This window comes from Lethenteron reissneri, chromosome 20 (assembly GCF_015708825.2).
Source record: "Lethenteron reissneri isolate LAM-NWPU_2019-01 chromosome 20, ASM1570882v1, whole genome shotgun sequence".
NCBI lineage: Eukaryota > Metazoa > Chordata > Hyperoartia > Petromyzontiformes > Petromyzontidae > Lethenteron > Lethenteron reissneri.
Genome location: NC_083798.1, coordinates 12,222,711 through 12,245,768, shown reverse-complemented (window position 1 = coordinate 12,245,768; position 23,058 = coordinate 12,222,711). Strand labels below are relative to the sequence as shown.

Genomic DNA, 23,058 nt, shown 5'->3' with positions numbered 1-23,058 from the left:
TTTTGTCAAAATTGTAGAAAGACGGAATGTGTGTAGTGCATTGAGACGGCAGGGACAACACCCTTCCATTAAACACAGCACGATTGTCTGCTCGAGAGTCTGAAATTCTTGTTTTTACGCTGCGGCGTTTTCGCAATGAGCAGCAAGCGGCTCACCCGGTGCGCGCGGCGACGTAAAACGTCGCGTAGAGTTTTCAAAAGCAAAATTTGTTCGGACAGCCACATGAAAACCGATGCTTTCGGGGGGGCAGGGGGGGGGGTGGAGGGTGGTCACGAGAGGCAAATGGGAGCCCTCGCCTGGCCAAGCCCTGGCAGGCAAAGTGACAGCCAGAAAGAGAATTATTGGTATCGGAGAAAGTGGGTGGTGCGATCTTGTCCGAGGTAGGACACGCAGATTTTTTTTTGCTGCAGTAAACTTCCACTTGATAAGCCACTTCGTCAAGCTGTGATCTGTGGCTAGGTCGCCTCTGAAAGGGGGCTAATAGCTCAGTCGGCTTTACCTGCTCAAATAAGAAATAGTTTAAATGCTTTATTCGTTTCAGACACACACACATACTCTGGGTCCTGTGTCTGTTCCTGGTGCTGTGAACCCAATTCTGAAAAGAACCTCTTACATTCACCTCGTACGAGCTGGTAGGTGAAGTGTAAATCTGTAATTTAACAACACGCGCAAAGGTATGCTGCTGCTCACAGACAGCAGGAAGTTATGACTCCCATCGTGCCTTTCGTGCACGGTCATGCAACCACCACATGGCATGTACAGTGGTCTCAGGCTTGTTCAGAGCATCAGCTCAAAAGAGCTAAACTTTTGGTCGTATTATTGTTGAGACAACCAACTGAAAGTGGAGAGTTGAAAATGTCCCCATCAAGCAGCGGTGTTGCGTGGTGATGGGTTTTCTCACTGCACAGAAGGGCCTGGGATCGACTTGTGGTATGAATATTGAGGCTTTGTTCCTCCCCAGCATCTGAATTAATACTCATGATTTAGTGTTTTTGCTAATGTCTTGTTGTATGTATGTTGAACTTCTTTCAGACCGTGCGTAGCCAACCATGCTAATCGAAGGTGCGAGGTAATGTTCATCAGCTTAAAATGTAACAATTACCTACAATACGCATGCATTGTAAACAATCAATTCTTTACGCACATTCACGCCGACGATACACGATGCGCGTAATCGTTGGCGTGAGAATCAATTTCTAATCGGCGAATCGATGGATGTTACATGTGTCGTAAACATTCAGTCCACTTGGCAGAACTTCAATAGCGATGGCTCGGGGCCTGCAGCTACGGAGAATTACAAGGTCAGCTTTGGGATTTCTAGGATTTGCTGATGGCGGTTTAATTGATAACTGGATTGCGCATGCTCGGGCATCGCTTAATAATTCACTCGTGCTTGCCCCGTAGCCAGAGAAGCTCTCCTGGGAAGTGGTGTTCTTTCCAGTGTAGCTGCGTCGAGTGGGGGAGAGGAATCCTGTACGAAGCAGCCAATGCCCTCTGCAGTCTAGCTGCATCACATTGGTCCACTTTCAGGCAAACAGCGGTGAACCATACAGCCTTGGGTGCAGTTTGGTGTCACTTGCAGTTTGTGGAGTACTTTTGGGGGGAACGCGATGTATGTCTGTCTTTATGTTTGTTGAACTTCTTTCGTACCGTACGTAGCCAACCCTGCTCATCGGAGGGTACAGGGGAAGGACTACAAACTAAACACAAAGAGCAGTTCCAAAGAAATTAGTTTTGATAATGAAAAGTAACAACAGTTTTATTAAAGAGGACTTGTTTTTAATCGGTGCATCGGTCAAACTTAAATCTAACTTTATTCCTTTTAAGGCACCTCTCTTTAAAAAAACTCGGCCCCCTGTACATAAATGATTATCCTCCATGAAATCCTTCCAACTTTGCACTTAAAACAGTAATTAGGTTAATCTACAGCCATACTTTTTTTACACATTTTTTGTAAATGCCAAGCTTGAACAGTTAAGTAAGTTATTTACATGTTGGACGGTCAGGCAGGCCCTTATCTGATGAGGTAGAGAATGTTGCATGGTGGGGGCCGTGTAAGCAGAATGGAACGAGTCCCCAGATGTTTATTCGTAGTCGCGTATCGCCTGCGCCATGAGCATTGACCTTCCTGGAAAAATATTGAGCAAAAACCGATAAGCGTAGAAGTAAGCTTGGAGAGTTGCACGCTTGGCTGTTACATTTTACAGATAAAAGAGAGGCACACATGGATATAAGAGCATACAAAGGTTATTGACATGTCATAGAATGGTTCAGAAAAGTAAGTGGGTGTGGGCAGGTTCCATGTGGCTGGATGGGATGATGTCCGCTGGGTCAAAAATATCTCTGGACTGACATCCAGACGGGAGGGTACGCACCCTTGAAGAATTTTGCTCGTGCCGATCGAACGATGAATTCGGCTTGCGTGGACGTGGTGCTGGTGGCTCGTTACATTGCTGGACCATGAGATTATGGTGACGGCTTGGGGGAGGGGGGGGGGAATCCTTCGTGCAGCAGCAGACAGATCAAGGCTTTCGAAACGGGGAGCTGCCGACGGGTATAAAGTAGTTCCTTGAGAGAATTTGCAATGGCTTTGAGAGGCTGATTGATCCGGCAGTGGATTCATTGTGGCTTCAGCACGAGGTGGCAGCGCCAGAGGATGGTGGCGGGAGGAGTAGGGGGGCAACACAGTGGCAGTTTCAGAAAAATAGAGCAAACGCAAAAAGACCCCTCGGTGGTGGCGGCTTCGTCCTGCGACCCGTTGCCCACAACCCTTCCAGTGCACGTCGGCGCGTTTGAGGACACGCACGTGTTCGTAATAGACTTGGAAGCACTCTACTTGCAACAGGGGTGATGGATGAGTACTGTATTTTGTATGTTGAAAAACCTGCCCATCTGTCTACTGGGAGGGGGAGGTTTTCCATTGGCGAGGATGGATCGGCGGCATCTGGTGTTTTTAAAACACAACAGTGGCTTTTGTTCATGATTTGGATAGCGCAATATATGTTTATATATTTTTTTACGGCATGAATTTGATTTTCTGTTCAGTTCAACGAGAATATACGCGTAAACCATTGTACAGTGATATACGTACAAAAGGTGAAGAGATGCACACGTTGTATTCGTGCGATACTGAGAATGGCAACGCCCAAGGACACGTCACTGGGAGGGACAATGCCCACTGGTCGAGACGAACAGCGGAGTGGCACACACCCCCAAGAGGGAGGGCCCACCACAGAATTTTATCACGATTTTTTAGCACGGTTAGCTACGCACGGTGCGAAAGAAGTTCAACATACACACATACTTGGCTTACGATGACGACGATAATGAAGAAGAGCGATGGCGCAATGCTAAGCGCACTGCACGGTGAACCAAGCAAATTCCTATCCGTGGCCGACATAGGTACCATGTGGTACCTGAACCGGGTACCCCAAGCAACACTCCCTCTTCACCAAGCCGTACTGGCCGGCGTGTGACTGTATAGTCTAACGACCTCCATGACTGAAATGCCTTCATCCAGCTGTGGATATAAAAGGCCTTGTAAACGATGTTAATATTATAATTGGTTATTTACCCTTCTATCTGGCAACAAAAAAAAGGTGTCAGTTTTGTTGCCAGATAGAAGGGTAAAAAACCAATTATCATATTTTTTACTGGCAAATGAGGTTCCAATGATGTTAATATTATCCATAATACAGGTTTTTTGGGTTAGATCGTGGAAATATATAAATGTGTCGTTCAACCCGCTACCACCCGACACAGCCAACTAGTAAGGGTTGTCACGTAAACAGAACGTGCCAATTCGTTCCTAGTACAGCACACCGGTGTGTTGGAGAGCAAAGCCACAAGAATTACAATCCGAGGACAACGTTTCACCAGTAATTACAACTAGCTACATCAAACAGGAGGATTTCTCCACAAATCTGGCTGTCGCCTGATGAAGCTAGTTGTAATTACTGGCGAAACGTCGTACTCAGAATGTAATTCTTGTGGCTTTGCTCTCCAACACACCGGTGTGCTGTACTAGTCACGAATTGGCACGTTCTGTTTACGTGACAACCCTTACTAGTTGGCTGTGCCGGGTGGTGGCGGGTTTAACGACACATTTATATATTTACGCGATCTAACCCAAAAAAACCTGTATTTTGGATGATATTGGTCGCGAAAGCTTACGTGTTAAACTGATGTTAACCTCGTAGGTTAACATTCTTGTCTTCAAATTAAATAATTTTTTTAAGGCCTGTTATTTTCAGAGGCAAGCAATGTTTTCAACGCAACATTTGTGTTGCTTATCCGCCCCCCTCCACCCGCATCAACATCATACATTTTTTACAGGCGTGGCAATTGTTTACAAGACAATTTTAGCCTGAGCCGCCGCCTTGCGCACACCTTTATGTAATTTTTAAGCTTTGCGAATTAAATAATTTGCCAGATAAATAGAACCACGAGCGCATTGTTGCATCATTAAGCCGGCAGCGTCGTCGTCGCGTGGCGGCGCGGGGTTGCGCCCGGCCACGGCTCCCAGCCACGAAGCGGCGGTTTCCTCGGGCAACTTCCCCGCTCGATGGCCGCTTTGATTGTGGGGGGGGGGAACTGTGGGTGGGGGGGGGGAGCTGTGGGGGGTGGGGAGCTGTGTGTGAGATGCGCTGCTGTCCCACACCGACCGCGGGACCTAGCTGCATAGCGTGGCTGCGTTGAGCCCTGGTACGGGAAATTAAATGCAGGTGGGCCCACTCTGTCTGCCCCCACTCTCCCCCTGCCCCTGCACCCACCCCCTCCCGCTGCCCGCTACCCCCTACTCTTTTCTGTGGCCCAGTACCTGGGCCGGAAGATGGACGAGTCGGCGACGTCTGGTGGCTTTATTGACAACGTTTGTCGCGTCGATGAGCGGCGCGAAAGTGCGACGCGAGCGACGCGTTGACACGGTTGCCGGTTCTCGACTCAGCCCACGGCTGCTGTTTGGTATTAACACCCACCCCCTCCACCCCCTCCACCATGCGTTGTCTTCTCCGCAGCTGGACACAACATGGAGCTGCTGGAGCCTCTCGTCAAGTTCCAGATTGGACTCAAGAAGCTGAATCTGCACGAGGCAGAACACGTGCTGCTCATGGCCATCTGCATCTTCTCTCCTGGTGGGTGTGCTCGCTTGCTTGCTCGCTCACTCACTCACTAGCTCACTCACTTGCTAACTAGCCAGTGCATTCACTTGCTCACTAGCTTATTCAGTAGCTCACTCACGAGCTCGCTTGCTCACCATCTCACTCACTAGCTCATTCGTTCACTCACTAGCTCATTCACTCACTCGCTCACTCACTAGCTCACTGGTTTCACTCCACGTGCTGCAACCTACTTGAGCAGATGAATTTTATTTAGGGGATACGTCGGATGTCATGCCGATCGGCACTGCGCTGCAACCAGAACACATAGGAGACTTTCTTTGTTGTTCATAAACAGGTTGGCAGGATCTCAGCAGGCAGTGCAATTGTAGGTGTGTGGTAATTAAACGAAGATAAAGATCCCCCGTGTAGCCTTTAACAGACTTGTGGGACAAGCGTTGTTAGGGAGCACCTATCAAGGCCGGCACGGCACACGAGAGGAGTGGGTGGCCAACACCATGCCCGGCCTCCAGGTACTCATTTAAGGCTGAATCGACCGAGGAGAGGGCCTAGTAACAGTTAAAATATTCGCCACTTATTGGTCATGAGCGGTGAACGAACTCGGGTCACCGTGTGCTAATCACTGCGCCACTGCTCCCCATTCTCCAGCAGCCCCTCATTTTGGTTGTCTCGTTGGTATCGCTGCTTGGTTTTTTTCTTCCTCGCGTGCGCAGTTTTGTTCACCCGCGAAACTAATTGTAACTTTGGCGTGCCATTTGCATGAATAATTAACTCTCGCACGCACAATTGAATTATATCGGAACAACTTGTACCTGGGTAAAACAAAATGTTAAAAGTCGCTGTTTTTCCGCTTCAGTGAGCATTGCTTGGCACTTACTTCCCCGAGCCAGAAAGGTACAGGCGCAGCCCTCCAATTGCTCGCTCACACCACTGCTGGCAGAATGACCATCAATAGAGGGCGCTCACAAGACCTTCTGTGCCAGTGTTCTTCAGAGGGGGGGCGGGGGGGCACTTTTGCCGATAAGACATCAGCAGGCTGAGGACCGCCACACATTTGAAACCATTTGGGTTTGACAGCAGCACGATGATGGGGGGGGGGGGGGGGGGTTACATTTGTGTGTTGTCGGGGGTCACATGTCAGGGGGCGCACTAAAGGCCACCCGAGTGCCTTGCAATGAATACGACTGCTCTAGAGGGTTTTTGGTTTACTCTTCCACTCTGGCCAAATGGCCTGGAAGAGGTTGGAGAGGTGGAAGTACCCACGTTTTACCCCACCAGATGAGAGCTGCTGATCGACTGTGGTGCTGTGGACAAAATTCTAAACTCTCATGATAGGGGAGGCCCAGTCTCTGCATACCCACAGCCAAGTGGCAGCTTACGTTTCACGAAAGTGATTTTATGAACCGCGCTACAGATGATGATGATGACAATTCTGGGTAAAAAAATCGCGTCTTCTTCTTCTGTCTCTTCTTCCTCCACCTCCTCCGCCTCCCCTGCCACGATCGACAAATCGGCGGCCGCAGACCGGCCAAGCCTGCTGGAGCGCGAGCGCGTGGAGGCGATCCAGGAGCGGCTGTCTGAGACGCTGCGGGCGTACATCGTGTGCAATCACCCCCCGCCCAGCAGCCACCTGCTCTACCCCAAGATGGTGCAGAAGCTGGCCGACCTGCGCAGCCTCAACGAGGAGCACTCGAAGCAGTACTTGGAGATCTCGCGCGAGGCCGGCGACGCGAACGACCTCACGCCGCTGCTCCTCGAGGTGTTCGGCTCTCCGCTCTCCTAACGGCGGCCCTGCCGCACGAGCCTCGGTCGTTTCTGTTTGCATCTGGAATTTTTTTTTTTAATCCTCTATTTCACGGAACTTTTGTTGTGGTTGTTTTTGTTGTTGTTTTTTGTTATTGAGTCGACGTTGAGATGCAACCGGCGTGTGCTGGTGCATTGCAGATCCTTGATTTACCTGTGTTTTATCAAGGTCGCCAACTTAACGAGTTTTTGTCCCATCCTGGTGCTGGTTAGAAGTTTTGCATCGTTGGTCTTTGTTTGTCGTTGGGTCTGGTCGCCGACGTTGGGACATCTGGGACGCGCGGAAAGAGGATGTCCTTTTGTTGAGGTCTTCGGCCAGGGCGATTCCTCCCTTTGGGGAGATGACCCCGGCGAAAAGGGTTCGGGCATGAGGTCTCACCCGGTTTGGTTTCAAGGTCACGCTGACGTGGCTTCTTCTCCGTCTGGCCCCCTGAACTTCGCGTAAGCGATCAGGTGCTGGTTCCAGCTGACACGCGTTCTCATGGTTGTCTCTGTCTTCATGTCATTTATTTTTTTCCCTTCCTCTCCACATTTTACACATTACCTCAAATACGTACGTATCTCTCCACAGTGGCTGCTCAAAAAACCGTCCCGCTTTTACGCAAAACCAGTGCCATATCAATCCTCAACGACGTGCCGTTTTTGGTTGAAATGTTCACTCTTGTCGAGTTTTTGGATCGTTAAATATTGTAATTATGATGATGACGACGACGATGATGATGATGATTGTAAGAATGATAGCGATGGTAAACTGTTGGGTGTGGACTGTGCATTGTGAGTGATATTCTAAGCAGATTGCATGACTTGTTAAGTCAGTAGGGTTTTTTATCGACGCTGCAACAGAAAAATGCGTCTTAACAAAAATATAATTTATTTTTACAGATATTCTTAGAGCTGCTATGTCTGTAAAAAAAATAACATTGCGATCCGTTTCACACGCATACTTGTGCTGTTTACGATTTGCATTGTTAACTTTTACAAATATATCTCGAAACAAAACTAGATGGACCGGAATTCGGATCGACAGCGCAACGGGACCGCCGGAATGCGACGAAAGTCGGAGGGAGAGAGAGACACCGCTCGCTGTCGACCGTCTGCAAGAGAGGACGGCTCTAGACAAGACGAGATCTCTCTCAAAAAAAAATCCTAGGAAATATGCAAACATTACCGTAGCGAGTATGGACGATGTTCGCACCTCCATGGATGTGGCACTACCAACTTGAGTGTAGTGGACTCGGGTGCAACTGGTTCTCGTGACCCCAGGCCTGTGCTTGGTTGTCGGTGCGGTTTGGTGCGTGGCAAATATACGTTGTGAGCTTGCATGGCACCTTGGTGTCTCTCTCTCTCTCAATAGAGAGACACGACCTCTTGATTAAATAATTCACAAAATGATTGTTTAAACTACCTCTGTGTGAGGTTTCTTTTTTTGTTTTTACTAGAGCACATTCAGGAGATGATAGGAAAAATGCTTATTTTCCACACCAGCAGGCATAGCAGCTGCAACTCTATCGCTTGTTTCATGAATGAGAAAATTTTAGTGAATAATGTTGTGGCTGTCAAAAACACACACACGAATAAAGTGTCATTATTGCATGTTAACTTTACCAATTTTTTTAACCGTTTTTTTTTCCACATTCCAAATTAATCTGTGACAACCAACAACAAGTTTTGGTGAAACAATGTTGGTGTTTTTTGACATTTACGTGTCATGTATCCACGCTTATGACAATTAAGTTTCCCAGGCATTGCGTGTCTTTGGAAGAATGTGTAAATCAAGTAACCCACGTGTTAGCGTGCAAGTTCATTCCTGACAATCAAGCTACATGTGCGTGTGTCACTGTTTTACTTTCTTGCAATGTGGAAATTGATCAGGCAGTTTGTAGCGGCAAGGCATTAGCTGCACTCGAGTTGGCTATTTATGTCTTAACCTTTTTGACATCGGAAACATTGCAAAAGACCAGGGCTGTCCAGAGTAGGGGAGAGGGGGCTTCAACAAGGGGGGACATTGCCCCTTGGTCTCCCACAAAAGAGACCCCCCTCAGGTAAGCAAAGAGCGCCTGGGTATTTTTTTGTCGCGAATGAATTAACGGCGCACCCCCCCCCCCTCCCACATGGACATTCTACTCTGCGGCTCTCCAGCCATCGGGGGCCTCCATGAACTTCTCTGCACACAACACAGCCAGCCCTGGGTGGCGGGGAGAGCGGGGAAAGCGCCCCTCCTTGTTTCCAATAAGCCTCATTAAATTGGCCTTGTTTTCTTTTAATTTACGTTGTGTTTTCAAACTTATAACCCGATGCCTGCTTTAAAACGTTTACCCACGTCGTTTATATACCCCCAAACAACCTTATCATGTTCTTGGTTCTTTCGGTAAAGTCACGTAGAAGGTGAAGACGGCTGCTTGCGTTGTAGCCGAAACGTCGTGAGAATTATTTTATTTTATTATGTTTTATTTTTATTATTTTATTACTTCCCTTCTACGTGACTTTACCGAAAGAACCAAGAAGATGAATCCCTGCAGTCACGAAAGCTTTAAATCGAAACCTTATCATGACCACGTTTTATTTGTCCCTTACCCGCTGCAACGACGGACGACAGCTGTGGTTAAAGAAACACTACTTGGGCAGTCGCATGAGCATTGAAATACACGTTGTCTATATTGTAAATTATTAATGTGATTAAAAAAAAGTGTACATTATTTTTTGCAAGTTTTAAAGGCTCTGGGTTCTGAATTATCGGTGGTTAACGTTGATGGGCATTTAGATTTTTCTTGTGTTTTCCTTTGAATAGTTTTCTGAACTGTAGTGTACTTGCCTTTTTCCAACGGACCCGTTACTCTTGTTAGTGCTTTAGTGGAGTGAACTATGACATTGAGCTTGCTGGATTGCTGCGTGCTGTATTTGATTAAGCAAACTTCTACCTGGAACTCTGTCAAGGGTGTGTTGTCGCTCTCTGTGTACTCGGTGTTTCTGGATGTTGTGACAGGGTTGACAAAACTGAAGGATGTGGTGTCATCGTCACTTTGAGATATGCGCTGCTTTTATTGAGGGTTAAAACCGCCCTGTTTTAGAGCGACCTAGTTTTTGGACGGTAAAACGATCCTGTGTGTTTCTAGGTTGACGAAACGTTGCTGGCGCTAATAAGAAATCGCTCGTTTTTCTCGTATCATGAGCTCCCGACGAAAGCACTTATTTTTCACGACGATATATAAACGACAGAATGTGTCACTAAAAGTGGAATGTTGTTTATGATAGAGAAATTATTTTAGGATTAAAGAGATATATATATATGCGTGTGACGTGGATGCGTATTAACACAATACAAATTGTCATACATTTTATATTTGTACAACGGATGTCCCCTATGCACATACTTTATTATTTTTCTGCTGTACCGTATACTTTACGGCATTTTAAGAGTTCAACTTTACAGAGATGGGAGAGAAAACATATTTTATGATATGCTGGTGGGAATCTATGTCAGAGATGTTGTGTTTGTTACATTGTTTTTAAGATAAATTGGTTTTACGCAAACAACGGTGAAAAAAAGATGTTCAGCAGAAGCTGATGACGTGCTCTTTAAACTAACAACCTGATACGTATCAATTTTGCACTACATTATTTCTGACATAACTTTCAAAGTTAATTACCATGGTAACAACTAAATATGCATTATAGGATGTCTCAGTGGAAAGATATATATATATATAAACCTCTTGGTTGAAAAACAATGAATGTCGCAACAGCCATATAAATAATATGATTTGTTTATTCGGTAATTTTAATCGGTCATTTGCTCTTGAACGCGGTCCACCCATCGAGTGCGCATGCACTGAGCACGAGAGGCACAGAAAGCGAGCAGGATTTGTTTTTACTCGTCACGCATTGCGACTGATGATGACGACGGTGATGGCTTTTTGCCGATGGGTATATTTCTTAGGAGATTTGACATTTCTCTCCTTGAATTGGGGTGCTTGCTTTCGTACAGCAACAACACAAATATGAACAGGATCTTGCGTTCCAGAAATGAGTAGAATAGAAACAAAAATGATTTGCTCATCTTGGCCTTGTTGCCTCTCTCCTCCTCCTCCTCCTTGTCCCCCCGACCTCTGCCCTTTCTGCAAGCATCACCTCGCCACGCATGGCACAGTCCTCCTCCTGCTGCTCCTCCTCATCCCAGCTTGATCTCTCTGTCGGGCTGCCAAGTTCTCAACAAACCACTCGGCGTGTTAAATGGGCATTTCGCACAAATACACACAACGGGAAAACAGGTCGGGGCGATTCGGAGAAAGGACCCCCCGGGGTAGGAGGAGCGTGTAGATGCCTCCGTCGGGGCGGAACCGACGGAGACTCTAAGGGTCCCGTCGTCGAATTGGGGTGAGAGGGGGGGGGGTAGAGAGTGTCGTTTTTTTCTCCGCGTCGTTTTGTGTCGCTTTTTGTTGTTGTTGCAAAACCTCGCTAGCTACGGCGGCGGCGTTACGTGCAAAGTAGCATTCGTGCACGAGATCGCACGCATCGTTCATCCTGCTGTAATGTTAGAAGAAGAAGAAACCTAAGCCATTTTAACAAAGAATGTTTGTAAGCGTGTCCTTGCTTGTATATATCACGCCGTTTATATTGCGATGTCGTTCCGACGTAGAATTTGTCTCTGGAGACGCAATCTCATGATGGTTTTGACGAGGCACCAACACTTTGTCTGCGCACGTGGTCATGCGTTGCACTTGAGAATAAACAAACAGCTCTTATAGAGAGGTGGGTTTGTTGCCGTTGTCTTGGTGCAAGGAGTGGTTGTTGGCGTTACCCGCACGCTGCAACAAGTGTGCTGTTGAAAACAGGGCGATCCGTTTTTTGGGGAACCCCGCTGATTTATAATGGCCCGATTTCTTCTCAAGCGGTTCTTGATTTGTGTGAAAACGCTGGCCTCTGTATCTTACACAGGAGCGTATTTCGTCCATGGGCCGGAGCAGAAATCGGTACCGCCTAATTGGAGCAAAACGTCAGTCGTATCCATCTATATGGCCACCGCGGGTGTATTATTTGATAACCTCATGCATTTCAAGTGGTTATCACGTAATTCACTGTTATTGGCCACGCAAAGAAATGTGGCCCATGAAAGGTATGCCACCTCAGGTGGTACAAACCAGTTCAATATCTGGGCTGGGTTCTCATGGACTGGTTAAAACGATTTAATACGTGCCGAGCTATCTGTGAGATACATGCAAAGGTTTGTATATTATTAAATGTTATTTTCCCGCACAGTAAAATGCGTTCTCCCTATTATTTTGTGACGGGGGCAGGGGGTAATCCATAAATTGATCACCCCGTCGAATAAATAAAAAATCATGATCATGCCCGGAAATTCACCTTTGCAAAAACGGTACAAGCAACAAAAACATTCGGTTCGTGATTGGACGGAGTCAGAGGGCGGGAGACGTGAAACGGAGCGGACGAAGCCGCCAATAATCCTCATCTGCGGTCATCGTGTGCGCCGATGCCTTCCGCATTTGGCTACCGCGGTGTGGGGACGTCGTCTCGCCTTTTGAGAAGCAGCAATTGTGGGCGTGGGGGGGGGGGAGATAAAGGAGGCTCCGTATGTAGGGAGCAATGCAACCACTCAAGTCCGTGCGAATCACGAGACACGCGTTCCCACAGGAACCATGAATTTTGTGAAATCGGGTTACGGGACGGCGGGGACACAAAAAACAATCGGGTTTTGTGCGTCGCAGTTTGTGTTCTGGATTTCAACAAAACGCGTGATCGCTCTGGCACAAACCTCTGCAACTGGGCGCTCGTGTTGTGCATTCTCAAGCTGCGCCCGTAGCGTTGCGCGCGTCGACTGTGCTCTCGGTAACGGTGTATTATGAATGTATACGGTATTACCAAATGACTAGAGTGACTTCTGACCTGTACCGGAGGTGCAACCAGCATTAATACAGCAAACTTGTACCCTATGTAAAAACAACCAAGAAAAATCCATATATATTTCATGACTAAAAGCTGTATATTTTATGTGCCAACGTTATGAATTTATACATAGGATGCTTGAATGTTTCATTGGCTCCTGTCGTATTTATACTGCTGTTAAAATATGACCCCCTTCCCCGCAACGACTCACAAAAACACATCCTAGTGTCGTTCTCGACTGCAGGTCTTCGGAGAAATGCCTTCGTTTTCTGTCGCGCGATTAGCAACCAACACAGGCATTGTTCACAATTGTACTCTTATGCATTATCACTCCGCGTGGTGGTGGGTCAACAGTGCCGCACAAGGCCGGCCCTCAGGCTTTTGACGTTAGGGTCAGGTACAAAAAAAATGCCACGTCCCGTTTAGCACTGCGTAAACACTGCACTGGGCGCGTTCGTTAAATGTTTTTGTTGGTTAAAAATGTGAATGTGTCTCCTCGCCGCGCCTCGACTGACAGGGTAACCAACAAGTGATGGCTGATGTCCAGTGATATGTGTACACGTGTGTGTGCGTGTGCCATCGAATTATGTTGCTGCTGCTGCTGCTTTTGTAGCTACCGTCCACTGACTGATCGGTGGACTCTTTTTCGAGGGTCATTAAAGGCCCCTTTAAGGGTTGTGGGATTGCGGTAACAGATGTTGTTGCGCCGTGTCGTCGTGCTATTGCCGGGGCTTGCTTAGAGCCTAGAGGAGCTGCTGCCAGTGCCGAGTTGGCTGGGTGCAATGCGGGTGTCGTGGGTGTCAGTCTGGATAAATCGCCGAGCGAGAGAGCAGTGCTTTATCACGTATGCATGTACCTATGTTGAACTTCTTTCGCACCGTACGTAGCCAACCGTGATACTCGGGATGTTGTGGGGGAAGTACAAGAAACTCAACACACAAAGCAGTTTTAAAGAAATGACACCTGCAACAGATGCTGCTCTCCTCCTGCCCCCCCCCCCCCCCCATGATTGCACATTGACTCTCAAGCGTGATGGACATTGAGAGGCATGCACAACGTATTTATCTCGTGACGTCGCTGCATTCGAGCCGTTCCACAAATCCGTCGGCACTTAAAACAAAAACAGCATTGCGATTTCGTCGATCCAAACAGATTCCCTCTCCTGTGACCCCTCGCGTTTAGGTGTTGTCACTTTATTTGTTTTTTAAAGAGCTGTGCGCCCGTTTGTGTTGAACACCTTGAATTAAAGAGAGCAAACACAATTTCATAGTTTAACGATGTGCACGAAATACATGTGCAAAATAGAGAATGGTCTTCAGGTGTTCTACACAATCAGCCCCGCTGTTTTTTTGTATCGTACGATTGTTAATGTATGCAGCAACATTGCTTCGTGAGCTTTACCCCCATCAGCGTTTTGCCATCACCTTGTATCCTCGTAAAAAAGAAACTTGCTGTCGCTTTTTATTTAAAAACAAATATATATGTGTCCATCTCGCAGCCCTTTTGCAAATACTGTATATACACAGACGCACAGCACAAGCTGTGCATATGCGTGCACACCACACACCTGTAATCTTTACAATAAAAAAAAGAATTAATCTTCTGAACGTTAAAACGGTATATTTGTTTAGCTGAGTGTGCATACGATTGTAAAATGAATGTGTCGTGAAATACAGAGAACATAAAAACGAAAACTGAAGTCTGTTTCATCTCAAATAATGGCGCGTACATGCATATATATGCTGACCTACCACACAAGGCGTTGTGTCCTGTACATATGGGTGTAAAATAAAGGCTAATTTAGGCATTTAAAGTATTTTTTGTAATTTTTTAAATTGTACATGACTTTGTTTTTACAGTTATCATCATCATCATCATCATTTGGGGTGGCAGCGAAGTGGTAACACACATGCCTCGCTAGCGAGAAGATGAAGAGTTCGATTCCAGTCTCGGGCGCCTCTTTCTGTGAGCTGTTGATTCTCCCACCGAGGATTATTCCGCGTTTCCGGTTTCCTCCCAGAGCTAAAAAAAAAACCACGATTCCCTGTATTTGGTGTTGGTCAGACATTTCAATGTGGACAGGATCCTCCTAACAAAGAGTGTTTGGGCTTCGTGTGGTGGCTTTCCCGTGCCAATACGTTTAATTACAATCACCCACGATCTGTCCGCTGCTAGATGAAGGCCTACCTATGTCGTCACCGTGTCTCATGGCCTTTGCATCCCTGCATCAATTTGCACATTCATAGTCGAGGACAGCAGGAATCATGGAGATTGATATTCATGTCTTCGAGAATATCAATCAAACTTTATTTCTTTAGAGGCACCTTTATTGAAACCAAGGCATGTATGTTGAACTTCTTTCGCACCGTACATAGCCAACCGTACTAAACACGACATAAAGGATCCGCCATTAAAAATGTAAAACCAGAGTAATTATGTTACTCTACAGCCATACCTTTTGTATGCCATGATAATCGGGGTTAGGGGCCGTCCATAAATGACGTCACGCATCTAGGGCGGGGTCAGACATTTGTGACGATGTGTGACAAGGGGGGGGGGTTGAGAATTGTGACATCACATCAAAATGCGCAACTTTAAATAAATATAGACAATATTTTCTAATTAATTAAATATATTTTTAAATAAACGTTTTCTCCTACAACATCAGAGTGCAGCCACACATTAAATACGCACTACAATGACAATAGTTTAAAGCGATTTGAAGTATGTTTTTTTTTTTGGGGGGGGGGGGGGGGGCAGAGCTTTGTGACGTCATATTTGAGGGGCGTCTGACTTTGTAACGCCGTGTGACGAAGGGGGGTGGGTCAAAAATAGCGTGATGTCATTTATGGACGGCTCCTTACGTATTACGTTTTTTTTCTGTGTGTGTTTACTTTGGAGGGTCAGGCAGTCAGCTCCCTTATCCGACGAGGTATAGGGAATTGCACAGAGTGGTTGGGGAGGCGGCGGGGGGGTTGGGCATGGAAGCAAATGGAACGGGCCCCAGAAGTTTGTAGTCGCACCCTGGGGAGACATGTAGCGAGCGATCACTTCACCGGTGGATGATTGAAGCGGTGTGTCGGCCCAGTGGCTAAAAATCTTCGCTCTCAGGTAGCAGCATCCCAGGTCGTCGCCAGGGATTTACCTGTCAGGAGGCCGCCATCGCACCGGCAGCTAGTCCAGTCCACGGAGTCACCGACTTCATATGACCGACCCTAACCCAGTGCCCTTCATTGCAAGGCCCGCGGCCCCCCTGGCCGCGCCTGGTGGACTTTAGTGCGGCCCCTGACGGGCAGACCCCGACAATACAGAAATGGTGAAAACACCATCCCCCCCCTCTCCACCATCATCACCATCATCGTGCTGCCGTCCAACCACAAAATGTTTCAAATGTGTGGCGGCCCTCACACTGACGATGTCTTATCGGCGATGGTGCCCCCCCCCACCGCCCCCTCTGAAAATTTATGAAGAACACTGCCCTAGACGAGCCAACCAAGCGACTATGTTCGACACTCTGTCAATGCTTCTCAAACTCCAGTCCTCGCGACCTGCCACGCGACGCGTTTCCGCGACGACCAATTTGCTCCCCATTCAAATACAAAGGAAGTCGTCCCACGTGGCACGCTGGGCAATTGACGCCGTCTGTCACGTGGGACGCGTTCACGCGGACACCGAGGTCACAATCTTATTTCGAAGCGGCTTCATTAACGCAATAGCCGTACTGATTTGTATCTTCCTTTTTCTCTCTCCAATGGCAAGTTTATCAATGGTCCTCTCGTCTCTTACGTTAAATCTGCCTCCGCGTTCCAAGTCTCCTCTGATGATGCACGTGGCCTGTCATGCCGGCACTGCGGGTGCGAGGGTTGACGGTTCGCGCGCACGATGTCACACGACTCTGTTCCCTTTTGGGCGTCGAGGTGCCGTTCTCTGGCTTGCCAGGAGAATGCGGTGCAGTGAAGTGTGGACTAAATATTCTTAGATTTTTTTCGGTAAAGTCACGTAGGTAAAAATTAAAATTAATAAAAGTAAAATAAATAAAATAAAAATCACGACGTTTCGGAGGCAACACAAGCTTCCGTCTTCAGGTGGAACCGTCACAGCACGATAGCTGTATCGGTTGCACCTGAAGACGGAAGCTTGTGTTGCCTCCGAAACGTCGTGATTTTTCTTGTATTTATTTTACTTTTATTAATTTAATTTTTTACCTACGTGACTTTACCGAAAAAACCTAAGAATATGAATCCTTGCAGTCACGAAAGCTTCAAATGTGGACTAATTCTCCACGTGTACCATCTGTAAGGGGATAGAGTGTGTCCCCCCCCCTCGCACGCGTTTTCTCCGGTTTTCTCCCACACGTGAATAATAAACACTCATCACTGATTGGCCCCAAACCCCTAAACATGCACGCACCTCCATGTGTCGAGGCTTTGTGAGTATTGCGAGATGCAGTTCGCGTGAAATGCACTGCTGTATAATAAACGCAATCTCCATATGTATAAAAGGCAAAGTTGTGAATATGTGTCTGTTCAAAATGTTTAGCGTACTTCCCGACATGCAACAAACTTGAAATTTGCCATGTGGGTACTTTCCAGACGGTACACCATGCAAGAATCATTAAAATATATTTTTGGGGGGGGGGGGAGCTCAATAATGCAGATATTTTTTGCACAAGTGAGCTGTGACGTCACATCTGTCACGTGACCCGCGCACGTGGAAGCGTAACGCATTGTAGTGTAGTGGTTAGCGCGCCGCGCTACGAACCCGACGACCAGAGTTCGATTCCCGCTCACGGCCAACACCAGCGACGATTATTTGAACCGTCCTGGGCCTCCCCGAGGTCGACTCAGCCTCAAACGAGTAACTGCTGTGGTGTGTCAACATCGCCACTGGGGAGACAAAAGCGGCCGGACGTGGTGAATCTAAGTCCTGGGCGAAGCCGGGTAGTAAAGCTAGTTATTACAGTATTATTGTTTTGCCATCAAAGCAGTTAAAGATAACACTGCTTTGTTCCACTAGGTGGCGTTGGAGGCTACGGAATGTAATTGTCCTCTCCGTGCTTTTGCCATCGACGGCTGAGTGAATGTTTGGACGTTGGATTTATTTCGTACCGTACGTAGCCAACCGTGCTAATCGGTGGTGCGGGAAAAGGACAACACACTAAACACAAAAAGGAGCTCTAAAGAATTGAGTTTTCGCTGTGTCCGGCATTAAAATAATCACAGATTTCTCTGTTTAATTCACAAAGCCGTCATTGTTTTTTTGGCAACGTTTCCTTTTATTTTCAGTTGATCGTCATCATAAATCAGTCTCGAATGTATCCACTGCTGGATGAAGGAGGCCTACCCACGCCGTTGCCTTCGATGTCACGATGCATCTTCTTGCACTGCTGCTACGATAGCTGATCTCATCACGGTGGCCAACCTGCATTTAAACATCAGCAAGACATAGGCGCTAACTGTAGGCGATACGTGTGGCGCATCATTGATGGGTCCGTTAATATATCTCTCTCCTTGAAAGCTAATTTTATATTGAACTAGTGTGTCTCTCTGACGCCCGACCACTGAGTCGTGACATCGACTGAAAGTTTCGCTGTATGCATTTGGTCAGTAAATGTGCAGTGTATCAAAAAATAAAAAAATCATCCATGCCTCGAGTTTCAAGGCTGGCTGCTAGCTGGGCTCCTCTCCACCCCAGCAGTAACTCTGGCTGCGGGCCGTTGCCACCTAAACTCGCTGGGTAACTGGCTACACGGGATTTTTTGTGTGCAACAAAAAAGCATTGAGTTGAAACGGCAGAATAAGAAGTTCGGAAGACATCTACTACTACTACTAATAATTGTAGAAAGTGACACCGAAGCAGTGGGAGTAACGAATACAGAATAAGACTGACCAAGGATCATTTAAAATTACTCTACCTTTTCAATCTGTGCTCATTTTCATGTAATTATTTCACCAGAATATATAATTTCCACAGAATAGAAACCCACCTCACAATACACATTAGCTTGGCATTTTATTAAATGAAAGCGGATTACTTTTAGTGCTCCCAGTATGGGAGGAAAGTGAAGATGAAAATGACAGAAGCTGTCTCTCTTTTTTTATCCCGTTGCAGAGCCAAAATTCCAGATGCGAGCCGCTCGTTCTGCCACCGAGCCAGCCGGCAGGTTATAATGTCCTGCTAGCAACAATGAAAGGAAACAAATACTAATGCAGGAATTAGCAATGCAACCAATCAATGTATGTATGTATCAATCTTGATTTGAAGCTTTCGTGACTGCAGGAATCCATACTCGTTGGTTCTTTTGGTAAAGTCACGTAGGTAGACAAATAATAGATCACGATGTTTCGATGGCAACACAAGCAATCGTCATCAGGTGGGACAATGACAGAAAAAAAACTGCTGAAATAGGCTTACTTCAGCAGATTTTTTATTGCTGTGGTTGTCCCACCTGATGACGATTGCTTGTGTTGCCATCGAAACGTCGTGATCTATATTATTTGTCTACCTACGTGATTTTACCCAATGTATGTATGTTGAGCCTCTTTGGCGCCGTACTTCGTAAACCGTACTAATCGGAGGTGCGGCGGAAGGACAACAAACTATAGACAAAAATCTATTCTGAAGAAATTATTTTTTCAATCTCGATTTAAAAGTGCATAGCTCCCGTGTCCCAATGCCAATGGGTGAATGCCTCCCTACGTTGTGTAGGTCATGGCAGGTGTTTGACCATACTTCAGCACGCTGGTCAGTGCGGCTTGGTGAAGGTGGGAGAGCATAGACGTTGGCGCAATGTACAGTACAACAATGGGAAGAGGGTAGCGTAGGGAGGGGAAAGGAGGAGCACACGACCGGTACTGATACCCACTTGCCAAAAATGAATAATCGTTGCCGGATTCGTAGCGACACAAAACGTGGTCCCATGACATTTCCTTACCAGAAGGTGCCGTGACACTGTTATCCATCATCATCATCCCAGGCCTTCTACAATCGGGCTCATCCTGGGACAGAGTGCTACACGGGATTGACAGCGGGGGGGGGGGGGGGGTGTGGGGGGGGGCACTCGTCAGCATCAGCCAGCACGAGGAGAGGTTAGGCCACCGATGTAACTCAACGTCGCAGTCTCTCTCCCTGGCGGTGCGTGGCGCTATCCCCAGCGCCGTCAGCAGGGGGCAGAGGCGACACGCAGTTGGTGGGCGCCTAGCGGCACGCGGCAGCCACGGGCGTCACGAGACCACTCCGCCGGCCTCACGGCGACAGCGAAGTTCGCTGCGAGAACTCGCAAACACAACGCCGTGCTGCTGGGAGAGGCCCCAACGCAGGAGATCCCCGGGAATTTGATCTTCCAGCGAAGCTCACGGCTCGCCCTGAAACCGCATCAGCACAAACCATGGCCAAGATGCGGATGCCAGATGTGCAAAGGGACAGAACAAAAAAAACCCCCACCATCTCTCAAGTCTGCGGTCATCCAGAATAGACGATCAGACGTATAACGACGCAACGCCCGGTCCACAAAGAGGAAGGAGACGTCGCAGCGACGATCCACTCCGCTGCTCGTGACACCGTTGCCTGCCGTGACTCACCTGGGCGTCAAGTTGACGTTGTTGCGCTGCATCTACATCAGGCGGACGAAGATAGGGAAAGTTGAGCGCGTGAATCGATCACCCCCCGTGATTTGATTTGCCTCGCGGTTCTATTAAATTACCGGATTCATTCATTGATTCACTGAAATTACGCGTGCGCCAACTCGCACTGTTGACCAGAGCGGTGAAGTATGGTCAAACACCCCCCTCCTCCTCGCCCAACGTGACATGACCACCACGGCGTGCGGTGGTGGACTTCTGTCCAGCACTGGATTGGTAAACGGGTGAAACACGTTGATTGTATCGTTTCGTGATGTCTGCACGGGCAATGCTTGTTTGCGTATGCGAATGCGCGGGGTTTCCTTTCGGCGAATTTAAGTCCAAACAGGCGGCAGATATGTAGAGATACACGCCTGTCTTTAATAACCCACGCGACATCTCAGAGGTCGCGGTGATCACTCCGTGCGTTCACCCGCACGTGGCTACGTGGATGTGCGCACGTGCGCATGTTCATCGACATGTATGTTGCGTACACACGCGTACAGTGTGGAGGACTCTCACCGGAGACTGGCATGTTCGATCAACTGCTGGATGAATGCCTCCTCCCCCAAAGCCGCCGACCGCCGCCGCCTTTCGCGGTTCTGCGATGTAACCATAATAATCATATTAATCTATCATCCTTGCGAGCCTGTTGCGTGATGTATTTATTTTAACCAAGACCCTTCCTTGAACCCTGTGTTCGAGAACGGCCTAGATTGTTCTCAACGGACTCATCGCTGACTTTGAGTGAAGGCAGTCATCGACCTAACAGTGCCATCGATCATAAATACCGCCGTGTATTTTTAAACACCGCTTGTGTATGGCCATTTATGGGCTTTTTAATTATTTATTTCAGAAACTGGGTTAAGTCATAGGCCAATGATGAAATCACCTGGAATGCGCCCAGTGTTTTGCCAAACCTCGGAAGCTAAGCAAGGGTTCGAGCCTACATAGAGCCGTGAGTCTGCATAGGGTCATGAGGCTGCTGTTTGTGCGGAGCGACCGTGTCAGTAGCGGGGGGTTGTGCGGTAAAATCCACTGTTGTACTCCACTCCAGTGCTCCAACGTCTATGCCCCACGCATTCACTCACTCGCCCGCACTGGCGACAAACGTGGTGAAGTATGGTCATAACATCTCCCCCCCCCACGCGCCCTCCCCACACACCTCGCCCCCCGCACGACGTAGCGAAGACCTCATCCAGCTGTGGATCGATAACATGTCTGCACAGCACGTAGTATTGTTGTTACTGTTGTTATTAACGACGGGGTAGATTTATGAATGTTGAATCTGTACATTAGTTGGCAACAGCAGGACAGCACGCGTGTGTGTCCAACGCCTTTTTGTGACATCAGCCGGACGCAACAAGATTTCTCTGTGAACTCCCTCCCCGTGTTAGAATCTTTTTCTCGACCCTATTTTAAACAAGAACTCGCCACACATCCCAGGCTGACATTCGTGACGATCACGGGATTCTGCTGGATAATTACAATTTGAACAATTATAATTATCATTCATTATCACGACATATATCACCTTGTTTTCTATAGTTCACTTAAACTGTGACTTGACAATCAAGATATGTGTTTCTAACTGGGAAAATCGTTTTTTTTTATCCCAGGTTATTTCGCCGAGGCTCTTGTGTGCAACAAAAAAACCGGTTTACATATTCGGTTTTAATGAAATGCAAGCGTACGATTTTACGTTGCATAGAACGAATTCTATACCTACGTGTCATTGCAGAAAGTGGGCCCATTGAGGTACAACTTGCGCGGTCAGCCTTGGGAGTCGTCTGATCACACCTGGCCACTGCGGGTCGGTGGAGAAGGACTTTCATGAAACCCGCTCAGATGTCAACCGCCACTGTTGCTCCAACGGAGGTGGCCTGGTTTCATAGGCCTAGGTCGTGCCACTGCTTCTAATATAAATCCCATACATCGGGGCATTATCTGCGAATGGGGACCATTTGAACACCGCTCGCTTTGTATAGCGACACTTGTGGGAAATATACCCGTGTTATTTTGAACCTGAGTAATTGTTAATTTGAGCATCTTTCTATCGATAGCGCCTGCGTCTGAATCTGTATCCTAGAACTTGCTGTGCCTAATGTGTGTTTTCGTACAAGATATAAAACATATATTTTTGCCAGTCTTATACAACCATAGGAGGAGGCGTCAGTGTGCATTTGGACAACATATTCCAGCGCGTACAGTTGGAACGTGCATACATCTCAGATGATTGTTGTTGTTATGGTTGTATCTGTTGTTGTTGTTATGGTTGCAGCTGGTGTTGTTATCGTGGGTCCGAGTTTGTGAGTGGGCCAACGTGCAGAGTTGTGAGGGTGATGAGGTTACGGGGTGAGGTGATCGTGTGAGTGATGGAGGGAGTGGTGACGAAGACATCAGAGAGTTGGAAAGGGAGGGTTTGGTGAGTGGCGAGTGAGGTGGTTGTGAACGGTGGCTGTGAGTGGTGGTGTGTGGTGAGGGATAACTGAGAGATGAGGTAGTCTTTGGTCACGGGCGCGGGGGTGAGCGAGGTGGTTGTGAGGTGATCGTGAGTGGTGGTGAGAGCTGAGTGAGGCCAGGGTTTGTGTGCGGGGGTGAGGTGCTGCGGCCGGTTG

General features: G+C 47.6%; 1 protein-coding gene across 1 annotated transcript in view; it reads left to right on the top strand.

Annotated features, from left to right (window-relative positions):
- LOC133344769 (vitamin D3 receptor-like) overlaps nt 1–14,515 on the top strand; it is an 86,480-nt gene extending 71,965 nt beyond the window's left edge. Inside the window, exons 8-9 of the mRNA XM_061554910.1 lie at nt 5,016–5,132; nt 6,641–14,515. Coding sequence (XP_061410894.1) covers nt 5,016–5,132; nt 6,641–6,900 — 377 coding nt within the window. The 3' untranslated portion in view covers nt 6,901–14,515. The remainder of the gene's footprint in view (nt 1–5,015; nt 5,133–6,640) is intronic.
- The last annotated feature ends 8,543 nt before the right edge of the window (nt 14,516–23,058 follow it).